Source organism: Pongo pygmaeus, chromosome 5 (genome assembly GCF_028885625.2).
Source record: "Pongo pygmaeus isolate AG05252 chromosome 5, NHGRI_mPonPyg2-v2.0_pri, whole genome shotgun sequence".
In the NCBI taxonomy this organism is placed as follows: Eukaryota; Metazoa; Chordata; class Mammalia; order Primates; family Hominidae; genus Pongo; species Pongo pygmaeus.
Window position 1 is genome coordinate 88,718,322 of NC_072378.2, and position 26,825 is coordinate 88,745,146.

General features: G+C 43.6%; 1 protein-coding gene across 5 annotated transcripts in view; it reads right to left on the minus strand.

Annotated features, from left to right (window-relative positions):
* GABRR1 (gamma-aminobutyric acid type A receptor subunit rho1) overlaps positions 1-26,479 on the minus strand; it is a 40,397-nt gene extending 13,918 nt beyond the window's left edge. Inside the window, exons 1-6 of one of the 5 annotated variants that reach the window (XM_063665697.1) lie at positions 25,947-25,992; positions 12,666-12,761; positions 11,507-11,560; positions 9,224-9,330; positions 7,447-7,514; positions 6,105-6,328 (exon numbers count right to left, since the gene is read on the minus strand). In XM_063665697.1, coding sequence (XP_063521767.1) covers positions 6,105-6,328; positions 7,447-7,514; positions 9,224-9,242 — 311 coding nt within the window. In that variant the 5' untranslated portion in view covers positions 9,243-9,330; positions 11,507-11,560; positions 12,666-12,761; positions 25,947-25,992. Of the gene's footprint in view, positions 1-6,104; positions 6,329-7,446; positions 7,515-9,223; positions 9,331-11,506; positions 11,561-12,665; positions 12,762-25,946 lie in introns of all 5 variants that reach the window. The other 4 variants (XM_063665694.1, XM_054491114.2, XM_063665696.1 and 1 more) reach the window with 4 other exon arrangements.
* Positions 26,480-26,825: the final 346 nt, after the last annotated feature.

Here is a 26,825-nt window from a genome sequence, read left to right on the forward strand (position 1 = left end):
CCTCCTCAGCTAAGATAAAAAGTTAGCATCTGACGGGCATAGCGGCGTGTGCCTGTAGTCCCAGCTACTCAGGAGGCTGAGGCAGGAGAACTGCTTGAACCTGGGAGGCGGAGGTTGCAGTGAGCTGAGATCGCACTACTGCACTCCAGCCTGGGCAACAGAGTGAGACTCCCTCGAGAAAAAAAAAAGAAAAAAAAAGTTGGCATTTGAGTGGTCAGTTTCTGCCCATCTCCAATCTCCTCCTGCACAGGTGGAAGTACAAGGAGACAGGGAGGTGGACGCAGGGCAGTTCTGTGGCTGGGAGGCTTCCTGCTCTCTGGGCCTGCTACCTGGTGGAAGCTGATACTTTCTTTCCTGGCTTCCACACTCCCACGACTGGGCGCCTCCACACTGCAGGTTTCCATTCTCCAGCTCTTGGTTCACCCACCGTCCTCTCCACATACACTCACAGATAAGTATAGGCTGATCTCACTATGGCAAAAACTTCTGGCTCTGCCCCCAGGGTGGTCAGACAGCTCTTCTCTCCCATCTAACTGCACAGTGTCCCAAACTGCAGGCACACACACACCAAGCTTTTTGAGAGGTCCCAGTGAAGGCCCACTCACAGCATGCCCACAATGCTCTCCCGAGAAAATTTCACAAATCTTTCCTTTCTCCCGCTGTCATTGACTCCTCTTCTTCTTCTGCTTCTTTTTTTTTTTTCTTTTTTGAGACAGTCTCACTCTGTCACCCAGGCTGGAGTGCAGTGGTGCGATCTCAACTCACTGCAACCTTCACCTCCCTGGTTCAAATGATTCTCCTGCCTCAGCCTCTTGAGTAGCTGGGACTACAGACATGTGCCACCCTGCCCGGCTAAGTTTTGTATTTTTAGTAGAGATGGGGTTTCGCCATATTGGCCAGGTTGGTCTTGAACTCCTGCCTTCAGATGATCCACCTGCTTCAGCCTTCCAAAGGGCTGGGATTACAGGCCTGAGCCACCACGCCCGGCCTCATTGACTCTTGTATGTCTTGAAGTTGACTAGGGATTCAAAAGTCATGGAATTGGTTTTTCAATATTACCTTAGTAAAATCTACCAAGCATAACAGAGTATCTCAATTGTGGATTTCAGTTTTCATTGTATGGTGGTGCCTAGGAAACTGTTCTAATCATCCTGTTATCTGTGGCTCCCTGCTCCTCCACCCACTGCACTGCTGCATTCCTCATTTGTGTCCTAAGCATTGGGTTCTGTGCCTGTCTCCTCCACTAGCCTGCAGTCCCAGGAAGGACAGTGACCTCTATTCCTGTCTTTATGTCCCCAGAGCTTGATCTAGAATCTGGCATGGCTTTCATTCGTATAACTCCACAGGCCACTGTGGCACCCAGGATGCTGTTAATAAGAATCTGTTGAAGTAATCAATGAATGAATGAAGTGAGGAGATGGTAAATTGGATGTATTTTAGGAGCTGGCCAGTGGCTGACAGAGCTGACATGTTTTCCTTAAAATAATTTCAAAGCAGTGATCTTCAGAAACTTAGATCTCTTTTTTTTTTTCATTTAAATCAAACAAACTCATAACTTTATTTGCAATGAGAAATCAACTCATCTGCTTTTAGGCACAGAGGGAAAGGAGGTGTTTTTCTGGTGGTTGAGGCTTACTGAGGATTTTTATTCTGAACATACAAAAGATTTTCTACTCCCTTCTTGCACTCACATCCAGTGGTGCACTGGACTAGACTTCTACAGGCTTTCGGGAGCTGATTGCTAGATTTTCAGGAAGCTTGTGAGCCAGTTGTTAAACACAGTCACTATTAAACATTAAAATTAAATGTCACATTAAAGAACATAAATAATAGCTTCAGTTCCAAAATCATGGCACAGAGGCAAGCTGCTTCACTCCCCACCACAGAAAACCAAAAACAAACATATCACGCCAAGATTTTCAACAGCAACAACCCAGAGCTCATGGACGAGGATGAGACAGTTCCCTGGGCCACAGAGAAGTAGAAAAACTGAGATGACAGTAGGAGAACTGGACTTACACATCCCCGATATTCCTCTCTCCCATTCTACTTACCACCAAATGCATGGAAAATCTCCCTCCAACTCATGACTTCTACACTGGAAAAAGTGAAATTGAGGTGATCAGTCAGACTCCCTACCTTCTTGGGTTCCCTGGCAGGAGACTTGTCCTTACCTTAACCAACGGGAAGCATCATGATTGCCTGAAGGGAGAAATAGCCCTGAGAACAGGCAGAGACAAAGGGGAGGCAGGACTACCATCCCCATCCTGGAAACTATGCTCTGTAACTTGACCAAAGGAGATGGCAAGTCAGAGTGGCTGTTCACTAGTACTGTAGGAAGAACATTCTGTAGGTCCCCTGGGCACAAACCCCTAGCCAGCCTTCCCACACTGCTGGGATAATCCCTTCAGGACCTCCCCTATTTGGGACTGGTGGTGCAGAGACAGACCGGTTACTGGAGCGAGGCGAACCTGGGTTTAAGGTGCTACCTAGAGCTGAAAAGGAGGCAGCAACCTAGCAACAGATTCACTAAGCAAATATAGTCAATAAAAAACAAAACTAACTAGACAGAGAAAACTGGAATAAAAAACTAATCCTTCAATGCAAAGACGTAGATGTATACCAACAAGAAACAACAGCAAACAGGGAATTAGGACCTCCCCAAAAGGGGATCCTAACAAGACCATGATTTGTAATCTCTCTGACCAAGAATCCAAAATAGCAATTTTAAGGAAATGCAGTGATATCCAAAATAATACAAAAAAGCAATTCAGAAATTTATCAGAGAAATTTAACAAAGAGACTGAAATAACAACAACAACAACAAAAATCAAACAGAAATCCTGGAACTGAGAAATACATTTGCTGAACTGAAGAACTCTTTAGAGGCCCTCAACAGCAGAATGAACCAAGCAGAGGAAAGAATCTGTGAGCTAGAAGACTGGCTATTTGAAAATATAGTCAGCAGAGAAAAAATGAAGAAACAATAAAAGGGAAAGAAGGCTGCTTACAAGATATGGAAAATTACCTCAAAGGACCAAATCTAAGAATTATTGGTGTTCAGGACAGAGCTGAGCAACAGCAAGGGGTGGAAAGCTTATTCAAAGGAATAATAACAGGAAACTTCCCAAAATTCAAGAAGGAGATAAATATACAGGCATAGGAAGGTCTGAGGACACCAAACAGAATCAATGCAAATAAGACTATCTCCAGGCATATAGTAATCCATCTGAAAGGTCAAGAATAAAGAGAGGATCCTAAAAGCAGCAAGATAAATAAGACAAATAACACATTAAAAAGCTCCAATTTGGGCCGGGCATGGTGGCTCACACCTGTAATCCTAACACTTTGGGAGGCTGATTGGCAGATGGATTGCCTGAGCTCAGGAGTTTGAGACCGGCCTGGGCAATACGATGAAACCTCATCTCTACTAAAATACAAAGAAATTAGCCAGGCATGGTGGCGTGTGCCTGTAGTCCCAGCTACTTGACAGGCTGAGGCAGGAGAATTGCTTGAACCCGGGAGGTGGGGTTGCAGTGAGCCAAGATCACGCCACTGCACTCCAGCCTGGGCAGCAGAGTAAGACTCTGTCTCCAAAAAAAAAAAAAAAGCTCCAATTTTTCTGGCAACAGACTTCCCAATGGAAACCATGCTGACCAGGAGGAAGTGGAAGAATATTTTCAAAGTGCTCAAAGAAAAAAACTGTCATCCAAGAATATTATATCCAGCAAAATTATTTTGAATATAAAGGAGAGATAGTCTTTTACAGACAAAAGCTGAGATAATTCACTATTACCAGACTTATCTTGTAAAAACAAAAGTAAAAAATACTTATCACTTCCTAATTATTTCACTACATTTTATTATTACGTATATTCTTGAAGCCATTTACACTTATTGCATCTGTATGGTGGAAACACTGCATAACAGTGTGCTGCCATGAATTTCTTCCTAATTCTGCATTTAGTGACATCAGGTGGGAGCTTGAAATCAGCCAGGATGGGAATACTTATACTACAGAAATCAGCAAACACTACAAATCAGGGCTTGATTTATTGTTTTGTTGATTGTCTAGACTTAAGGCAGATTAAGCCTAAAAGGGTGTTATGCCTATTATCATTACATTGTGAGTAGTACAAAATATTGAGGACATATTTCAGTATTTGAAAGCTATCATCCAATTCAGCAAAGAAGTTGCTTATGTCTTTGATGAATGAGTAAAGTTTCTATATAGTTCTTCATTGTTTCACTTTTGTCTTACTAATGGAAAAGAAAATATCAACCAACATTCATCAGATCTACATTCATTTGTTGATGATAGAATTATAAAAACTTATAGTGGTTTTTCCAAGAACTAGGAAATCATGCTCAAGTTATAAATATATGTAATTTATAATAAAGAACATTATACATCCTTTATGTCAGTGATGTTTATAATAAACTTACATACACATAGGTATGCATACTTTTCCCCCAGGTAACCAATTGTTAAACATTTACTAGCATACCAATGGTCACATATGTTATGGTCTAGTACCCTGTAGCCTTGGTGGTGCCATTGAGTTGTGTTGTTGTGTTGGTAGTTTTTGAGCCTTAAGATGCTTTGAAAACCTGTCTCAGTGGGCCAGGTGTGGTGGCTCACAACTGTAATCCCAGCACTTTGGGAGGCCAAGGTGGGAGGACAGCTTGAGCTCAGGAGTTCAAGACTAGCCTGAGCAACATAGGGACATTCTGTTTCTACAAAAATAATTTTTTAAAAAATTAGCTGGGCATAGTACACATGCTTTTAGTCCCAGTCACTTGGGAGGCTGAGGTCAGATTATTGCTTGGGCCTGGGAGGTTGAAGCTGCAGTAAGCCACGATCACGCCAGTGCACTCCAGCCTGGGCAACAGAGCAAAACTCTGTAAATAAAAAAAGAAAAGAAAGAAAGAAAAGAAGACAGAAGACAGAAAGAAAGAAAGAAAGAGAAAAGAAGTAAAGAAAAGAAAAGAAAAGACCTGCCTCAGAAATGAGGACTTCAGGGAGAAGCAGCTCAACATGGCTTGGGAAAGGGGTTGCACATCCTGGACCCTCCTGAGTACTTCCTATGGGAGGAAGCATTTTAAGCCTTAAAGATGAAAACCCCATAACCCCACTCTGTGTCAGGTACTTAATTACTTAGGTTCCAGGCCAGAATGAGTATGGAGGGATCATCACAAATATTCCTTTGGGGAATGGGGACAGAAAGTCAGCTTTAACATTGCAATCTCTGACTCAATAGATCTATAGGTCTACTGTGCAAGCATCCATGAACTCTCTACTTATACACTGATGTGTGGATTCATCTTTACCATTCATCAGCATGGAAGCCAAAGCAAAGTCTGTGAAACCGGAATGCACCGTCCACACAGCACAAGAGGAGCAGACCACAGCAAGTGACCACATCCCTTCTCTGTGAAGGCCTGCTGCTCCTCTTCATGTGCCTTGAGTACCATGAGTTTCTAAAGTTCCTGTGCAGCCTGAAAACCACACTGTGGAGCTGTGTTTAAGGAAAGCTTCACCAGGCCAGCGCTTCATGAGCAATTAAACATTTCTAAAGTGTCTGAACCGGTGAGAAGATTTTATTCATTATATTTAAAAAGTGATGTTCAGAATGGCATGTCAAGTCATAAAGTAGCCAGGGGTCCCCATAGTTTCTCAAGTAGGACACTATGGAGAGAAAGGAGAGAAAACATGCCTGTGGTGGCCAGATGAAACAGAAGAACTTTTTTTAAACCAAAGTTCTAAAATGTTCCCAAAAATGGGAATCAGAGAGATTGTAAGAGGTAAGTCCTTGAGAACACATTATCTATTTCTCTGACTCCTACTAGAGAAATAAACTTGTTTGTTATTGAAATATAACACATAGAATAGTATCAGTTTGAGAAATTGCCCCAAAGGTATCTTCAAGATTGAATAATTCTTTAAAATTTCTACTCATGTATAAAGTTAGTTTTCCTTGATGTTGAGAAGCTAGCAGCTACTGAAAAGTTAGAAAGTAGACATTCAGAGCCACAAACCCAAATTGCTGTTGTGAAAACAATGCTTTTCTTGGTTAATATGAATGATCTGCCTTTCTTCCTACCTGAGACTGTAGAGCACTTTCCCATCAGGCTGGACCCGCAACATGACGTTGTCTGTGGTGGTGTCGTGGATGAAGGAGCGTTTGGAGTGCACGAAAAACATGTCAGGGACCCAGATCTTCTTGACCAGCCGGCCATCAAATGTCATGCTGAGGTTGTTGGTGCTTGGGAAAGACAGCCTCTCGTCCTTCCAGTAGTGCCTCAGGTAGAGGGTCATCGTAAAGTCCTGGGGACAGAGGGGCAGAGAGGGAACCCCAGACACGCACAAACCCACTGAGATGTGGATTCTGTAGCCCCTATGGAGCCATCACTTGGCTGGGGAATGAAACCGAACCAAGAGAGGTCTTGCTTCTAGTCTCCGGAGTTTGCTGCAGTAGGAGGAAGAGAACACTGGAGGGGGTGGGGGGTGGGGCGCAGCATGGAACTCAGCGAGAACCCTGGAGCAGACAGTGTAAGTGTGCCTGGCCCTGCCTCAAGCCCCTGGCATTCACTCTACACTTGAGGGTCTGCTACTGCCACCATGTGTGACTCAAGCCACAAGTGCCAGAAAGTTAATACCTGCAAGCAGCACTCAACCAGAGAGAAGGCGGTGGATAAATACCCCAGCTCCCGCACCCCTGAGTCAGGATAACCCTGAAGTGTGTTCTTCACTGACTCCCAGAGTACTCCAGTGGCACTGAGTTCTATGGTTCTATAACTGAGTTCTATACCAGTTCCACAGTAACTGGTTTGATAGCACAGCCCTCTTTGCTTCCTTCTCTTCCTCTCTCCCTTCCCCACTCTGTTCAGGTGTTTCCCAGGATCACTTCCCAAATAAAGTGCTTATGCTTAGGCTTGTGACTGCTTGTCTCAGGTCTGCTTTTTGGTGGACCCAAACTAAGCTAGGTCCCTAAAACATCCTGTAAGTCAAGGAGTTGGAGAATGTTGCAATTTTTATCTGAACCCACGAAAAAGGGGGCGGGCAGGGGGAAAGGACACTCTTTTGCTTCTTTTGCATTTCCACAGCCAGGTACAGAATCCACAGGAATAAGATGTGTTTGACTACTTGGCAGCTGCAAACTTGGGCCCTGCTGCTTACATTTGAGAGCTTTTGTCCAGAAAATGCATCCCAGTGGCAAGAGCCTGGCCACTGGAGTGGGAAAGGTTAAGCTTGTTATCTGGCTCTGTTTCATACCAATTGGGTGGCTTTGGGCAAATCTTCTTGAGCCATCTGTAAAAGTAGTGTGGGGATTCCCACCGCCCAGGGCGGTTGTGAGACTAAGTGAATTCAGGTGCCTGGAGCTCCTGGCCCTGGACCGGCTTTGTGAATCCCCCTGCCACGGCCCTGGTCAGAGAAGCACTTACCATGTCAACCTCTGAGATGCTATCCAAACTCTCCACCTGCACATCCACACCAACAGGAATGGCAGGGCCTGGGGACAGAGCATGACAAGAGCATTCACTGTTTTTACTAGAAATTTTACTATGGAGGAAATAGGCAAAAGGAGCATTTCCCCTGGAACCTCAATGTCGTATCAGATTTGGAGGTTTGGTCATGGCAACCTGAAGTCAAACCAGAGATAAAAGCATGGAATCATAGGCTGGCTTTCTGAAATATTCCAACAAAAGTTTGAAAACATCCTTTCTTGGTTATATATGCTCATCTGAAGGTATGATGAAGACCTAGGTCAAAAGCTGGGTCTGATCTAAGAGTAACTGACTTCTTAGCATGAGGTCACCCACATTATTCTCTATATTTGCCTTCTGGTTTTGCACCCTCTTTCATCCTGGAAGCCAGTGTCTCTTGTCTGGCCATGAGAAAGGCATTGTTTGGTAATAGGCACTCAGAACCAAAGTCATATTCAGGTCATTTGCCAAACCCACAGATCTGCATCTTTGCAACATGATGGAGTAGCTTCCAGGGAAGACAGGATGCCTGTTTTAAGGATGGCCTTAAAACATTAGATTTTTTGTTATTTCTGGGCCATACGGACTCAACATTGATAAAGAGTAAGGAAGCCTAATGAAGGGAATCAATTCCTGCCACCTTTCTTCCCTGCTCTGAGGATGAAGGGTAGGCATGGAGCACATTGAATCATTTGGAGTAAAAAGGTGGGTTTGGATTCAACAATGGTGGATTAGGGACTGGATACAGACTCTCTTCTACAGCCTATCTATTCTTTGGGTAAAAATGACTGGAAGAAATAAATGGCAAGAGAATTATTTCTTTCTTTTTTTCTTTTTTTTTTTTTTTGGAGACAGGGTGTCACTCTGTTACCCAGGCTGGAGTACAGTGGTGTGATCTTAGTTCACTGCAACCTCTGCCTCCTGGAGTCAAGCGATTCTCCTGCCTCAGCCTCCTGAATAGCTGAGACTACAGGTGCACACCACCACAGCTGGCTAATTTTTGTATTTTTAGTAGAGACAGAGTTTTACCATGTTACCCAGGCTGGTCTCGAACTCCTGAGCTCAGGCAATCTGCCCACCTCAGCCAGGGCAGATGAAATCCCAAAATGTTAGGATTTCAGGTGTGAGCCACCATGCCCGGCCGAGAATGATTTTTAAAATGAATATTTTTTTTTCCAGGAAAATAAACCCATAAGGATAAAAAATTCTTGACATTAAGAAGGCTGAAACCCAGCAGCTGCAGGCTAAGCTTCACAGGGCTTTGCTATTCTTCTGCACTAAATCATTATTCTCTCAAGCTATTTTCATTTAATTAAAACGAGCAGACCACATTCTGCCGTAAGATATGTACCCTGAACTCTGTCTGCCAGCTCCCAGATGACAACAAATTTAGTCCAAGGTTGTTATTTCCAAGTATTTTTAGGAGGCCGCATTGGGCTGCAGCTGCCCTGTGTTTCCCTGCTCTTCCTATAGCCAGCTGCTGGCCTCCCTCATCGTGAGCCATCCTAGAGGGGCAGCAGCCACCCAGCAGCAGATGCCTCCTGAGACTGTGTTCAGCAGAACCCAGGGCAGGGCAAGACAGATGCTCAAAATGTACTGTGGGCTCGATGTCTTGTCCACCAAGCACAACCGAGGCAGACTGGGTCAGCGGAGAGCAAAGCTGTGCTGTCCCTTGGCTAATTTCCTGCCCACAGAGGACCAGAAGAAAGACACCCTGAGAGCACACATCCCATACCTCCAAAGCCAGGCCTCATGCTGAAATCATGGTCATCTATCCTCAGAAGCTGTTCTGACTTTGTCAGAGGCGATTTGGTGATGTCAGGGCTTCGTCTCAGAATTGGGCTGCCAAGGGGGAAGAAACCAGGCTGATCACGTATTCCAACCAAGACAAAAAGTAACTCGCATTCTGACTTGATCTTGATAGGTGTGATAGGGTGTGCTATTTCTTCTTTGAAGCTATTGGACATCCCCTCTTCCTTTCTCCATCTTTCTGGATAAATGAACTAACCCAGAAGGTCCAAGACATTGGCTTTGACCATGACTGTGGACCTTTAAAAAATACTGATGCCTGGGCCGGGTGCGGTGGCTCACGCCTGTAATCCCAGCGCTTTGGGAGTCCAAGGCAGGTGGATCACGAGGTCAGGAGATCGAGACCATCCTAGCTAACACGGTGAAACCCCATCTCTACAAAAAATACAAAAAATACAAAAAATTAGCTGGGCGTGGTGGCAGGCGCCTGTGGTCCCAGCTACTTGGGAGGCTGAGGCAGGAGAATGGTGTGAACCCAGGAGGCAGAGCTTGCAGTGAGCCGAGATTGCACCACTGCACTCCAGCCTGGGCAACAGAGCGAGACCCCATCTCAAAAAAAAAAAAAAAAAATACCGATGCCCAGGCCCCACCTCAGAGATGCTGATTTGGACTGTCTGGGAATAGGGCCTGGTATTTTTAAAGCTTCCCAGATGATTTTAATGTGTAACCAAGACTGAAAAATAGCTGGTTCTAGTCTTGTTATTAATAGCCCAAATTCCCTTAAAGTGCCTCAGCCTTTTGAGGGGTTTTGAGCTGGAGGGGACAGCCAGTGAGTATGGTCCGAGCCTGGTCCCCTGATCTCTGTTGGCCCACTGTGGAGGGAGCGGGACCTTGCCCTCGAGGGAAATGCTGACCATCCTGTTTGCATGGAAGGTGGCTACTCCTGCTGCTGCTTCCGAACCGCACCGGAGGTCATTTGTATTTATTTTCTCTTTTTCTCGATTGGTAACATACTTTTAGCAGTTGACAATTTTTTAAAAGAAGAAATGTAGTGAAGACTCAGCCTCCCACTTCTGCCTCCACCCGCCCCTAGCCCTTATCCAGAGGTGTTTCGCTTTTTTTTTTTTTTTTTTTTTTTTTGAGACAGAGTCTCACTGTGTCACCCAGGCTGGAGTGCAGTGGTGTGATCTCGGATCACTGCAACCTCCACCTCCCAGGTTCAAGTGAGTCTCATGTCTCAGCCTCCCAAGTAGTTGGGATTACAGGCGCCTGCCACCACACCTGGCTAAGTTTTATATTTTTAGTAGAGACAGGGGATTTGCCATGTTGGCCAGGTTAGTCTCAAACTCCTGGCCTCAAGTGATCCACCCATCTCAGCCTCCCAAAGTGCTGGAATTCAAGATGTGAGCCACTGCACCTGGCCAGGTGTTGCTCTTACTGGTTTCTTGTCTATCTGACCAGAATTTCTTGTATACAAGTATATACAAATATATATTCTTAGTTAGCCTCTCTTTATTTTATATTATTTATTTATTTATTTATTTTTAGAGACAGGGTCTTGCTCTGTCATCCAAGCTGGAGTGCAGTGACCTATCATGAGCTCACTTCAGCCTCAAACTCCAGGGCTCGAGTGATCCTGGACTCAAGTGATCCTCCCATCTCAACCTCCCAAGTAGCTGGGACTACAGGTACAGGCAACTGAGTCCAGTTAATTTTTAAATTTTCTGTAGAGATGGGGGTCCCACTATGTTGCCCAGGCTGGCCTCAAACCCCTGGCCTGCAAGCAATTCTCCCACTTAGGCCTCCCAAAGTGCTGGGATTACAGGCGTGAGCCACCACATCCAACCTGGAAGTACTTCTCAAACTAGAAAGTGGTACACAAATGGGAGGAGCCATTGCCATTTCTGAACCCACCAGGAAGCGTCCTTCTAAAGTGAGGAATTATCGTGCTGGCAGCAAAGGAGGTGGCCCAGGGAAAGAACTGGAACCAGCGAGCTGCTTACAGATATAAGGGAGGAAGCTGGACTGGTCAAGAGGAGGAACACCAGCTCCCATTGCCGCGGACATCCTCTCTCACCAGCTCGATCCAGGAGCCACCCCCCCAACCCCCGACTGCCATCTCCTTTCAGGCTCCCCTTCCTCTGGTCCCACACCCTCCACTTTCTGATCCTTGGTGAGGGGTCAGGGAGGGGCCCTGCTGAAAATCACTACAGTTGAGGTTCAAGGAAGAAACATCTGCAGAACAGTGTGCATGTGCTTATGGCCATACCTGACTTGCTTGTGGGCATCTTCATGTACTTCTCGTCTTTGTCTTTGAGGCCTACTATGAACATAAAAAGTAAAGACATTGTAGAGAAAGTCTAGGTACTCAAATCAACCAAGCACCCCTCTCCCTCCAGATTTGGTTCAAATCTATCCAGAATAAAATGTAAAAGAAGAAGAAAAAACTACGAAGATTCAATGCATTCATTTAGCCTCTTGTTGAGCATTTTCCAAGTACCTACAGTAGAAACTGGAGGATTCATTACTCGGAAGGCCTAATTTGAAGAGGTCTGAGCTAAAATATCTCCCCCACAGGTCTACCCGGGCCTGAAATGGACGCCATTCTTTCAGAAGGCTCTTAAGGATGTGTACATTTTAACTTTGATCCACCATAAAACCATCATTATGGAGAGTAACACATTGCTAGGTAAACTGCATCACTTGACCATCCTCGTTCTTTGGCTCATGATTTCAGCCAAATGGGCACCAACAGGAGATGAGAGAGGAGGAAGAGGAAGAAAGAGGTCAGGGTATTTTTCCTCATTCTCTCCCGGCTTTGATGCCAGGACTAGCAATGCCTGTGTTACTCTGTGATTGCTGATAATCACAGTATCTTCAATAAGCTCCAATCATAGTAATATTTCCCCTTCTAGTCGAGGGGTAGTCCTGGCTTCCTGCTATTCCTAGTCCTTGGGGGCATCAACGTGTCTGACTGGATCACTAAACTCTGCCCACATCTCTTCGAATTGTCCTTTTATTCAATCATCATGAGTTAAGCCCTTTTGAAGGCAATGCTGTTTTCTGCCAGGACTCAACTGATGCACAGGGACACATCAGAACAGATGCACGGGGATTATGTCATCCGTAGAAAATGGAGCAGAGACAGGTGTGTGCTCTGCAGGCGTGGACAGAGCTAAGACTGGGGAGTGGCATGCGCTTTGGGCGATGGGCCAGCACAGTTGATGGGCAGCATGAGGCCGAAGGACACCAGGGACAAAGTGCTCTTCGCATTCAGTCCCTTGCACAGTGCTGGATCCCTGTGGACCCTCAATACCTATTAGTTGAATGAAGGAAGGAATCAGCCCCCTAGATGGGCACCTAAAAAGGGAGACAGGAGGGAATGAAAGAGGAGGTTGGAATGGAAAAAAGCTTGGCCCAGCTCTTACTTTGACTTCGGGCCAGCCTGAAATGGAACCAGACACTGACGAAAGGTTTGTCAAATTCTGAGATGCCACTGCCTTTGCCTTCATGAAGCCTGGATTCTAGCCAAGAGAAGACAGATGAATAGGATATAGTTATAGTCTTTTTCATTATTGTTTAATATTATTAAATAACTTTTTTTCCTGTTTACATGCCTATGTAAAAAAATTTAGAAAATAGACTAATCATAAAGGAGAAGATGAATATAACTCAGAAGTAACCTCTGCCATTCTGCGTCTGTATTTTCTTATAATTCTTGGAGAATTACACTGTTTGAAACTTTCTTTTAAACTCAAATTATAATCTATCATGGAATATTTTTCAAGTCATTGGCATCTTTTCACCATCTGAGGGTATGATTATTAATCTTGAAATTATGTCTTACACAAAACGAATAACAGGAAAATCTAACATTGCTTGAGCACTTCCTATGTGCGAGTTACTATGCTAACTCCCGTTCCATGTGTTAACTCAGGTTATTCCTCAAAACAACCCTATGAAGTAGGCCTCGTCATTATCCCCATTTTATATGTAGGAAACTGAGACACAAAGACTTTAAATAACTTGTAAAAGTGAAGGAGCCAGAAGTCAGAGCCAGGGGTTCTGGCTCCAGGGTTGGAAGCAAGGCTGGCCACAGCATCACGTTGGAAGATTTGCCTCCCACTGCCAGGAAATTGGCTTAGATGTGGAAGGTCTGAGCTTATCATCTCCTCATATAGAAGTTAACATGGACCTTGCACAAAGTTGGTGCAAAATAAATATTTATTGAATGAGCCCCAGGAGGTTATGAAGAAAGGATAAGCATGTACCAAGTTAAGATGATACAGGATGACATTCGAGACAGCTTTTTGAACTGAACATAGGGTGTACATTTGTTGAACACCCACTTTTATTTTGGATAAAATGACAAATTCCAACCTATGAGACTTCTTCTTGATGTCTGCTTGTTCTAGTTCTTAGTCTGTGCATGGATGTTTTCCCAAAAGAGGTGTCAGAACTTTCTCGGAGGTGAGCTGGAGCAGGGATGGGGGTTTGTGATGAGGGAAGTCTGCTGGAAGGCTCATTCAGCTAATGGGTGAGCATCTGATAAGTTACACTTCACCTTGCTGACTATTTCATCTGAGAAGATAGAGAACTTAATTTTTACAAGGAAGCAGAAACTGGCTAATGAAAATTATCTTGCTTTCTCGGCATTTCTAACAGCCAAGAAAAGAAGTCCATGTATGTAGTGCAAAACACCCAGAGGCTGTCCTTGGCACCCCTACCCCCTGACCCCCCGTCTCTCACATCCTCTTCCAGGGACACTGAGAACACTGGCTCTAGCTCCACTTCTTAGACATGTACTGCTCATACGGCTACATTTTTCTGATGTGCATAAAGGCCACGAAAGGCCAACTGGGGCCCTGCCCACAGCAGTCAGGCAGCCAGTCCTGGCTGACCTCCTTCTCAACACCCCCTGCTCCGCCCCTGCTGTCTTGCCCTCTCCATCCCCATGCCCCCTGCCTCAGGTGTCATTACTTAGCATATGGGAGGCAGCAGGCTTTCCTGACTCTGGTCTTATCCTCCTCTAATCCAACCATCCCACCAACACCATGGAATGAAAATCACAATTATGTCACTTCCCCTCTTAAAACCCTTCATCCTCAAAGTAAAATCCGTGGAAGTTGAGCATGTAAGGCCCATAATAAAGCTCCCAATCACTTTCCCACGCTCAGGTCCCACTCTGCTCCCAACTTCTTGCCGTTGTCAATTACATCTCTATGCTTTGCTCCCGATGTCCCAACTGTCTGGAATGCCCTTCACATCATTCTTCATACCCTTTGTTACCCAGACAACTCCACGCATTCCCAGATAAAATACCACCTCCTCCCAAAAGCATTCTTGAGCTTTTCTCCTTCCCACTGAATTCAGTGCTTTTCTCCTTTACATGCTTTCATCAGAATGTGCACACCGTACTGTTGTGGTGATAGGCCTTCTGACCATCCCACTCACTTCACCGTGGGATCAATAGATGAGAGACTCTTTTTTTTTTTTTGAAACAAGATCTCTCTCTGTTGCCCAAAGCTGGAGTGCAGTGGTGCAATTATAGCTCACTGCAGCCTCAACCTCCTAGGCTAAAGCAATTCTCCTGCCTCAGCCTCCCAAGTAGCTGGGACCACAGTTGTGTGACACCATGCCCAGCTAATTAAAAAAAAAAAAATAGTAGTGAAGGGGTTTCACTATGTTGCCCAAGCTGGTCTCCAAATCCTAGGTTCAAGGGATCCTCCCGCCTCAAACTCACACAGTATTGGGATTATAGTTGTGAGCCCCCATGCCTGGCCTCTATGTTACACATCTCTGTAAACCCTTAGCAGTGTGCAGAATTGACTTTACAAAGACAGGTACCAAATATGGAAGGAGAAGCACAAACCCAAAGATGTATTGCACAGAATTGAAGGGATCCATAAGAAATGAGTCAAGGGAGGCCAGAGTCTAAATTAGACTCAAGAGACATGGTAAAGACAAGCAGAATTCTTTCCAGTTGCATCCTGAGCTAGGAGAGTCAGTAGAAGGAAATGTACCACTTGGAAAAGATGAAGCAAGATTTAATTTTTTTTAATTTTAATTTTTTTTTTTTTTGAAGACAGGGTCTCACTCTGCTGCCCAGGCTACAATGCAGTGGCACAATCTCAGCTCACTGCAGCCTTGACCTCCTGAGCTCAAGCTATCCTCCCACCTCAGCCTCCTGAGTAGCTGGGATTACAAGCATGTGCCACCATGCCAAGCTAAGTTTTGTATTTTTTGTGGAGTTGGGGTTTTGCCATGTTGCCCAGGCTGGTCTTGAATCCCTGAGCTCAAGCGATCTGCCCGCCTCAGCCTCCCAAAATGCTGGGATTACAAGTGTGAGCCACCGAATCTGGCAGAGTTGAGGCAATGTTAATAAACAATTACAATAAGGCTGAGATTCTGCTAACAGAATCCAATTTTACTTTGCTATTCTTCATCAAAGAGAGTGGTCTTCAAATTAGGAAGAGAAAAAAGAATTATTTGCTGCTAGAGTAGTTGACATGTAGCACACAACTATCTAATGCTCTGCCCTGATTACACATTGGAATCACCCGAGGAGCTTAAAAATCCCAGGCCACAGAGCAGACCAATTAAATCAGAACCTCTAAGGGTGGGACCCAGCCATCAATAGTTTTCAAATCTCAGGTGATTCCAGTGTTCAGCCAAAGTTGTGATTTCTAATTTTTAAAAATGGAGCTCTTTTGCTCAGCTCTCTGAGGCCATGACCTGGTACAGCAGGAGGACAGCAGGCAGTTAGGAAGCCAGCACACTGCCTTGAACCCGTTTTGCTTACTGGTGGGAGATGGCAGGTTGCTTCTCTCCAGGTCTGTTTCCTCAGCTGTGAAATAAGGGATTAGGCAACGAGATGGCTTCGAAACCTTTCAAGTCCATTCCAGAAGGCGGCAGGCTCCCTGAGATGTGAGAGGCTCTTCACTGCTCTAGTCCTGTTGGCTGAAGGCGATGCTAGAAGGGTAGGTTCCCTGCCAGAGCTGCACCAACAGGGGTGTGGGTTCCACATAGACCCACTAGCACTGGGTGTGTGTGTTTAACTTTCATTAATTTAATGAGCATGCACCCATCATGTTATTTATATTGCATTTCTTGAATTGTTATAGAGGCTGTGCATTCTTCCACATAATGAGTTGAGCATTTTGTATTTTTCCTTGGCTGTAAATATTAAATAGTTCATTTCCTTTGATTCCTTCCTAAGTGGATTTTTGGTAACTAATACTGTGCTTTTCAAATCATGTTCTCTAAAATGTGTGATGGTTAATTTTATGGGTCAACTTGGTTAGACCATGGTACTGGTTCTGGTCAAACATCAGTCTAAATGTTACTGTGACGATATTTTTAAAAGATGTGATTAACATTTAGATCAGCGGACTTTAAGTAAAGCAGATTACCCTCCATCATGTGGGGTGCCCCCATCCAGTCAGTTGTGGGCCTTCAGAGAAAAGACTAAGGTTTCTCGAAGAAGGAGGAATTCGCTTCCAGACTGCCTTCCTACTCAAGATGGCAACACGCCAGCTTCTGCCAGAACTTCCAGCCTGCTGGTCTGCCCTGAAGATCTCAGACTTGGCAGCCCCCACAAATGTGTGATCCAGACAGAGAAACGCCTAAGGATATGGATGCGGACAGCCTACTGGTTCTCTTCCTTTGGAGATCCCTGACTGATACAGTGCGAACACTCCTTGACCTCTGAGGCCTGCACATCTGAGGGAGATCTGAGCTGTTGCCTGAAGCCAAAGGGCTGCGAGGGCTGTCTAGGGTGGGGGAACCAGCCTAGCTTTGACCTATCAGCTTCTATCCGGTCTCAGGGTATCTGATCAAGCTGCCTTCTTGCCACCATTACTGACTTCTGTTTCCACCAACTTGGTGGGCCCCTAACACACAGACAGCCCTGGCCTGCTACTGCCTTGCCACAGAGTAAAAAGAACACATCAAGAATATGTTTGTCTAACTGCTTCTTAGATAAAATCTCAGCCTATCATCCAAGTTGCGGGCTTAAAAAAAAAAAATCTCAGCCTAGATCATCCCTTTTTTTTTCCTTGTACATATATGTCTGAATTCCTATGCCTGGAAATACCATATGCCTCCCACTTGAAGACACTGCGTCACTTTATTTTATTTTTTTAATTTAAAGCTCTGAATTTTGTCCACCTATCCTATTAGAATTCTCAGATTGTATTATTCTCATTTCTTATAGAACGTACTACTTTCTAACTTGTAGATATCTATTTGACCCAAATGCCAACATTTTAGACTCTTGTTAAATGCCTTTTGAGTGAAATCCCCATAGCCAATTAAATGTCTCAGCTGCCTAAAAACAAAAACAAAACAAACAAACAAAAACAGGTGTTTGTCAAGGGGACAGCCTGCAATGCATTTCAGAATGTGAAATTGCGGATGGAACATCTCTACCTCGCTTCACCTCCTGCCCTCTCGCCTGGGGAGTGGAGCACAGACCAGGCCTTCAACAGGGGTGAGTCAAGACTCACGAGGTCTTCTCAATGCTATCACCGCAATCCCAAGAGCCACCACTGCTTGTTTGAGGTTAGATTTATTTGATGAGGCAGCTTACGGTATTGGAAGGAGTGTAGACTTGGCATCAGTCAGACTTCAGTGTGAATCCCAGGGGAGCCACAAACTAGCTGTTAACCTTGGGCAGGTTATTTGATCTTTCTGTGTCTCAGTTTCCTATAAGATGGGGGGAATAATACTAACTTTACTGGCGTGCTGTAAGAATTAAGCAAGAAAATGTTAATTTGAACCACAGGAAATGGCTGACATTCAACTGTTTGTGACGTACAAAAACATTTTCACCTGGTTCAGCCTGAGTTTTATGTTCATCAATATAACTTTCTTTCATTTTCTGATGGCAAGAGGAGAGCACCAGAAGTGGAAACATGGGGTCTGTGGGAGCTCTGTGGATATGTTATATGACCATGGCACAAGTTTGTGTACCCTTTTGGGCCTTGCTCTTTTCACCTTTAAAGTGAGGGGGTTTCTAAGGTCCTTGAAGGTCTGACATTCTGCAGAAATTTTTTTTTTGGAGGTAGGTCTTACTCTGTCACCCAGGCTGGAACGCAGCGTCGCAATCTCAGCTCACTGCAGCCTCGACCTCCCAGGCTCAAGTGATCCTCCCACCTCAGCCTCCCGAGTAGCTAGGACCACAGGTGTGTGCCACCACACCTGGCTAATTGTGCTTGTTTTTGTAGAAATGGGGGTCTCACTATATTCCCTAGGCTGGTCTCGAACTCCTGGGATAAAGCAATCCTCCTGCCTGGGCCTCCCAAAGTGCAAGGATTACAGGTGTGAGCCATCATGCCCAGTCTTCTGCAAAATTTTCAATTTTTGCATTCTGCAAAAATGGTCTGATTAAGGTCTGTCTCCCCCACTAGACTGTCAGCACCTCGAGGGGAGGAGCAGGTCTATTTTGCTTACCATTGCCTCCCAAGCCATGGGCACAGTGCCTGGAGTATAGTGCCCTCAATACATATTTGTTGAATGAATGAATGAAGTACAGGAAATAGCAAGGGTCAAGATTCACCCATTTGTTCATGCCCAACATTTCATGAACATTCACCATTGTTCTTGATTGTGGGGAAACAAGGATAAATGCACCCTCAAGGGACTCATAGTCTAGAAGCAGAGAAAAATGAGATTAAAAAGGCAATGCTGAGTGATTAGTCCTTGCAGAGAAGGGTGGTGGAGAGCTGCAGAAGCTCAGAAGTAAGCTTCCTAATTGATACTTGAGAGGCAGGGGGTGAGGGAGGGCCAAGGAAGGCCTCTCAGAGGAGGTGACACCTCTGCTAAATATTGGAGGAAGAAAAGAAATGGGTCAGAGAAATAAGAAAGAGAATGGTGTTGTGAGCACAGGAGCAGCAGGTGCAGAGGCCTTAGGAGACTGCAAGGAGGAGGCGCAGGTCGTAATCAGCAGGGAGACAAAGACCAGGAAGCACAAAGTGGGGACTCGAAAGTTCAAGCAAACTTTCTAGGGAGCAGAGGGACAAGATGAAGAGAACACTACTAATTTAAGAGAAAACTACTAATTTAAGAGAAAATCAAATTTCAAGGCGTTGAGGGTGATCAGAGACCCAGTCCATAATCCCACAGCTTTCTCTTTGTCATGCAAGACAGGGATTTGACAGCAACTCCTCATGCCACATTGTTGCCGCCCCTGCCCTCTCTTCATCCTTTGAACCCTCCAAAGTCCCTCCTACCCTAAAACTCTCCTGTCTTCCCCTCTCACCTTCATCCCGTCTCAGTCTTTCAGTTCACACCAAGTTTCTTGTAAATACTGTCTATATTCACTCCATTTTCTCTTCTCCTCTCCTCAACCCACTGACATCTGTCTCTTCTTGGGATGATCATTAATAACACGTAGCTACCATATCTAGGGCTCACTTCTCAGTCCTCTACCTAGTCGATTTTGACCTTGGAGTGATCTGACCCTATTGACCACTCCCTCCTTCTTAAAACCCTTGACACCTTGCTAGAACGCCTTCCTAGTCGGAAAGCGTCTGATGGCACAGCCTGCATCTCATTTTGTGACTGGTAAAGAGCTCATTGCCCAATGTAGTGCCTGCCCTGTAATAAGCACTTGATAACTGTCGAAAAAATGGGCCTCTTAACATCCTCAACATCTCTGTGTTCCAGTTCTATACCCCTTTCTCTGATCACTCATTTCCAGCTCTTCATTGAGTCCCCTTCCTTTATCTTCTCCTTAAATGCTGTTCTTCCCCAAGGTCTGTCCTTGATCTGGTCCTTGTTTCATGCCACATGCTGTCTCTGGCCACCTCATCCATTGCCACCTATGGGGACTCCCTTTAAATCTAATTCTCCAGGCCCAGTTTCCTTCTTGAGCTGCAGACTTATATCCCTTCCTGCTGACTGGACAGCTGTCTCTTGGTATCTTGCAAGCACATCTAGGTCCATATGTTCATACCAAACTCATCACCTTCACCCCCAAACCTACTCCTCCGCCTGCTCTCCTTCCTGGCATCATCATCTACCCAGTTGCACAATCCAAATACCTGCCGAACATTCACCCTAAACTTCTCTCTCACCCTGAAGCCAATCAGATTCTGACCATTCTAGCTCCTTGAAAGCTCTCATATTCATTCCTCCCCCATCCCCATCCTGTTCATTCCACTGTGAATGAGCTTTGCACCAGCTCTTACCTGGCCTCAGACTCTGGTCATAGACTCTGGATTACTTTCTCTGTTTCCCCTCTAGCCCCCTTCCTGGTGTTCCATCATGCTGCTGAGCAAGCATCGTCTCTCTGAAATGGAAATCTGCTGAGACCATTCAGCTCCTCTTCACCTTCAGAATAAACGTGAATTCTTTAGCGTGACAAAGAATGCATGATAATGTACTTCCAGCTTCTGGTAGGATCAGTTTGCCCTCCCACAGCCTGAGCTGGCATTGTCCAGGGGCCCATAGTGTAGACAAGTTATGTTTCCATTCTTCCAGGGAAGAGAGGAGGAGAGGACCGACAGTAAGTTTTGGGTTATTTTATTTATTTTTTTTTTCCTGAGACAGGGTCAGATGGGCCCAGGCTGAAGTGCAGTGGCATGATCACGGCTCACTGCAGCCTCGACATCCCAGGCTCAAGCCATTCTCCCACTTCAGCCTCTTGAGTAGCTGGGACTACAGGCACACCTCACCATGCCCAGCTACATTTTTTTTGTACTTTTTATAGAAATGGGATCTCACTTTGTTCGCCAGGCTGGTCTTGAACTTCTGGGCTCAAGTTATCCTCATGTCTCAACCTTCCAAAGTGCTGGGATTACAGGCATAAGCCACCATGCCCGGCCTGAGACAGCAAGTTTTGATTGATTCTAGAAACATTGCCCAGTGCCCTGGCATTCTGATCTTGATTCTGCATGATTGGTGAAGATGGGTCCTATCTGGATGTGCCTCCTGTGGAGATTCTGGGAAAACATGAATTATTTGCTGGGGTGGAGACTAGAGTGAGGCAGGTAAGGTGTGTAGGGAGTAAAATGTAAAGAACCAGTCACTCTCTGGGGCGTGTAACACCTCCTTCAGTTTTGCACCCTAGGCACCTCACTGGACTCACCCCCTGGTGTGCCCATGTTTACCTAAGCGATTTTATTAGCATGACCATGTAAATAAACCTGGATACAAATTACCAGCAGCTTATGGATTTAGAGTCTGGATGAAATTAAGTAAGCCCTTTAAAAGTTTAGGCTACATAAAAATGAAGTTTAACCTGGCTGGTGGGGTATAAGTTGGGTCCACCTAACATTCTGGATAGAAATTTTCCCACATATATCTGGAGCTTTCAATGTTCTTGTGCCATTTGATCAAGAACACTTCCAGGAGTCTATCCTAATTAAGTAATTATGTATGTGAACAACTCTTCTTATATACAAAGACATACATACAGAATATTTGTAATAACAAAGAGGAAGCAACCAAATGTCTGTAAATAGAGGAAAACACTTAAATGGTGGCACACTGTGCATTAATTTACATATTTGCATTATTATGCAGCCAATCAAATGATAATTCTATTGACTTTTAAAATAAGTGAACATGCAGACAATATTATATTAAATACAATAAGGTTATAAAACTATATGCATAGCATAATTCCAAACTACTTAGTATTCAGTATACGCTTACCAAAAAAGACAAGAAGAAAATACACAAAAATGTTAACAAACTTACTTCTGGGCTTGGAGATTATGGGTAATTCTTCGGTATTTTTAAATTTTTTTTCTCTTTTTTTGGTAAATTTAAATAATAGTTATATGTGTCTTTCCTAACTAAAGAAATGAAAGTTTTTAAAAGTAAAATTACAAAGAAATTTTATTTCACTCCCTAAGATCAGTAACAAGACTCACTCCCACCACTTCTATTCAACCATAGTACCAGAAGTCCTTGCCAAAGCAGTTAGACAAGAGAAAGAAAGAAAAGGCATAGAAACAGGAGATAAAGAAGTGAAATTGTTGCTGTTTGCTGATGACATGATCTTATATATAGAAAACCCTAAAGACTTCACCAAGAAAACTGTCAGAACTAATGAACAAATACAATAAAGTTGCAGATTCAATTCAACATGCAAAAATCAGAAGTGTTTCTATACAGTAGCAACAAACTATCTAAAAAAAGAAATTTAAAAAAAATCCAATATACAGTGGTTACAAAAAAAAGACTAACGAATAAATTTGACTGAGGAAGTGAAAAATTTGTACAATGAAAACTATAAAACACCTATGAAAGAAATTAAAGGAGACACAAATAAATGGAAACATATGTTCATGGATTGAAAGAATGGATATTGTTAAAATGTCCATACTCCCAAAGTGATCTACAGATTCAATGTAATCCCTGTCAAAACTCCAAGTCATTTTTCATAAACATAAAAAAAAATCCTAAAATTCATATGGTACCACAAACAATCCCAAATAGCTAAAATGATCTTGAGCAAAAAAAACAAAGCTGGCGGCATCACACTACCTGATTTCAAGCTATATTACAAAGCTATAGTAATTAAAACATCATGGAACTAGAATATAGATGCACATCAACCAGTGAAACAGAAGAGAGAGCCTAATAATAAACCCATACATTTACAATCAATTGATTTTCAACAAAGGTCCCAAAAACACACAATGGAAAAAAAAAGTCTCTCCAATAAATATGTTGAGAAAACTGGATATCCACATGCAGAAGAATGAAATCGGACCTTCTATCTCACACCATATACAAGAATCAACTCAAAATGGATTAAAGACTTAAGTATAAGACCTGAAACTGTTAAACTGATAGAGGAAAACATAGGAGAAAAGTTACGCAATATTGGTCTAGGCAGTGAATTTTTTGCATTTGACTCCAAAAGCTTGGGCAACAAAAGCAAATAGACAAATGGAGATTACATCAAACTAAAAAGCTTCTGCACAGCAGAATAAATAACTAATGCAGTGAAGAGACAACCTGCAGATTGGAAGAAAATATTTGTAAGGCATACACATCTGATAAGGGGTTCGTATCTAAAATATATAAGAAACTCAAACAACTCAATAGCAAGAAAACAAGTAACCTGATTAAAAATGGGCAAAGGACTTGAATAGACATTTTTCAAGACAAGACATACAAGTGGCCAACAGATATATGAAAAAATGCTCAACATCATTAGTCATTAGGGAAATGCAAATTTGAACTACAGTGAGGTATCATCTCACACCAGTCAGAATGGCTATTATCAAAAAGATGGCCAAGCATGGTGGCTCACGCCTGTAATCCTGGCACTTTCGGAGGCCAAGGTGGGAGGATCAGTTGAAGCCAGGAGCTCAAGACCAGCCTGGGCAACACAGTGAGACCCTGTCTATAGAAAAAAAAATTTTTTTAATTAGCCAGGCATGGTAGTGCACCTGTAGTCCCAGCTATTCAAGAGGCTAAGGTGGGAGGATCACTTGAAACCATTACAATCCAGCCTAGGTAACAGGGCAAGACTCTGTCTCTAAAACAAAAAAACAAAACAAACTTAAAAAGATGAACAATAACAAACCTTGGCAAAGATGTGGAGAAAAGAAAACCCTTGTAACACCACTGGTGGGAATGTAAATTAGCACAGCTACTATGGAAAACTAGATGGAGGTTCCTCTAAAAACTAAAAACAGAATTACCATATGATCCAGCAATCCCATGTCCAGGTATATATCCAAAGGACTTAAAATCAGTTTGTTGAAGAGATATCTGCACTCTCATTTTCACTGCAGCATTATTCATAATAGCCAAGTTATAGAAACAACCTAAGTGTCCATCAATGGATGAATGGATAAAGAGAATGTGGTATACAATGGAATACTATTCAACCTTAGAAAAAGAAATTCTGTCATTTGCAACAGCATGGATAAACCTGGAGGGCATTATGCTTAATGAAATAAGCCAAGCATCAAAGACAAACACCATATGATCTCACTTGTATGTGAAATCTAAAACAATAGAAATCATATTAACAGACAGCAGAATGTTGGTTACCAGAGGCTGGGAGATTGAGGGTATGAGGAGATGTTGGCCAAGAGGTAGTTTCAGTTAGACAGGAGGAATAGTTTTTTGAGACATATTGCACAGCATGGTGACCATAGTTAAAAATAGTGTATTGTATATTGCAAAAGTGCTGAGTAAATTTCAAAGGTTCTCACCACAAAAAAATAGTAAATATTTGTGGTAATGGATACATTCATTAGACTTAATCACTCCACATTGTATGTATATATCCTTACATCATTTTGTATGTACCCCATTAATATATACAATCATAATTTGTCACTTAAAATTTATATTTTTAAAATAAATTATTTAAAAGAAAGTCTATTTCACTCTCTTAGACTTCTTAATCACTGAAATTTGCGAATAGGTTGCCACTCTAACTCTGGCTTGGGAAAAGTTTTTGATGAAGACCAACAGAGTTTGTTGTTGTTGTTTTTGTTGCTTTTAATCCCTATAAGCACATTTGGATCAAATAATCTCTACGGCTGCACCACTCCACAAGTTCCAGTGTTTGCCCAAGCAACTTTTGACTCTGATGGTAATAGGGCACAGTGGCCTCCCTTGGTACCCCAGAGCTCACCATGACCACTGGATATTTCAGCTCCTAGTTTTGTGATGTTGTTAAGAACAGCTTGAAACAAACGCTGTGAGCTACAGCTGGCTGTTTGGGAGCACATGTGAGGAGGGCTCCCTCCAGCCCCCGAGGGAGGGCACTGAGGTGCTAGACACACAGCCCTCCTCCTAACCCCAAACTCCCAAAAGCTAGATTTCTTTTCATATTCACTGATCTCTCAGACTCTATTTATATTTACACTCAAAGAAAAGTGAAGTTCAATTTAAAGGTAAGGCTAATAAAGGACCAAGAATCAATAACGCCCTACTGTCTCCATTTCCTCATCAGTACAGAGAGAGCACTGGATTAGGTTGTCTTCAAGTCTCCTGTATTATTGACTGATGCCGGGCAAGCAGGTGTGCATCCCAGATAGACATTGCCAGTGCTGCCGTCAGAATGGCCCAGGTGAGGCCAAGTACTAAGGGGCTGGTGGGGAACCTGGTTTCCTGTCTCAGCTCCCTCTGCAAGTGCTGGCAGACACGGCAGCACGCACCTTTGGTGTTGACCACAGGCAAGCACTTGCCTGCAGGCAGCTCCGTCCCCGGCCCTCCCAATTTATAGGTACAGAACCATCTAATAATGATCCTTCTAGTCACACAGCTTGGAGAAAGCTGCTCTCTTTTAAAATATTAAAAAGTGATTCACAAAGCTAACAGAAATAATTAGAGCAGAATCATTCTCATGAAATACAGGTCCCATTGGTAATTTGAGAATTCACAGAGTTGTTCTAACCCTAGGACACAGACAGCAAACAATTGCCCTTGATATTTTTTTTAAATGTGCATATATTCTATTTTCCAGAACCTACCTTTCACCCAGGACAATTCACAAGGAATTTTAAAAATGCACTGATAAAATGATCTAATCTGGCATCGTTTTAAAAGAAAACTTAATTCTAACTTTCTAAAAGGGTGGCGGCAGGAGAACAAAGGGAAGGGGAAGAAAAAGGCATCCACACAAAACACCATACGCTGGAAATGATGCTCAGTTTCTAGAACAACACTGTAAGCCCACTTTGTGCACCCTCTTTTCCTAAATCCTCTATCCCTAAATGTCCACTCACCTGCCTTTCTTAGACGTCTCGTGGACTTCTCTTCCGGGCCAGTGCACTCTGCTTTCAGTGGCCAAAACCCATCCCCACCACAAAAGAAAGATGCCAAATCTCATATTTGGGACAGCCCACATGGGTTTCCAAATTCAAACAGCTCTCTCCAGAAACAGCAAAAAGGAAAAGGTTGTTCTTTTTCTCTCTTAAGACATTATTGGTCTGTTCATTATTAGAAGGATGTTTACTCATGCAAAAAAAAATCAACCCACAGGATGCAATCTGGAGAGCAGGAGAAAGCAATTTCCACTAAACCTATAAATCCTCCTACGTCAGATGTCAGGGATTTTCTGAACTGAGGTTGAATTCCTGTGTCCCAGTGGAACAATTATTTTAGCCAGTCTAAATTAGTTCATCGTCAAATGCGGTAAAAATGTTGGTAAAAGTCTTATTTTCTGGTGCGTCGAATAAAAGGAAGTAAAAATGGACCGAAGCAATTTCCAAAAGGAGTAAGGCCAGAGGTGCGGAACTGCTTTCTATGTTCACGTTAATGAGCTCCTCCCTGGATCTATTTTAAGCTTACGGCCATTATTATTTGCTTTAGCTGAGGGCTGGATTTGGACAGCTTCCTGCCCCCACTTCCTGCGGCCGAATCCCTGAAACCCCAGGGCTCGGTACCTGCGTGGGCTGTCTATATGGCTGAGATTGGGAGGGCAACTGGGGAAGAGGTTTTTTTGTCTTTGGCGCAGAAACAAGTAAATTTCCTTGTCAGTTGTATTACTCTTATCATGAACCTTGCTGCACTTTCCACATTTGAAAAATACCAGTAATAAATTAACTGTAGCCTCAAGTCTGTGTTATTTGTAGACAGTTTTTCTTTTGCTTTGATACTTACTC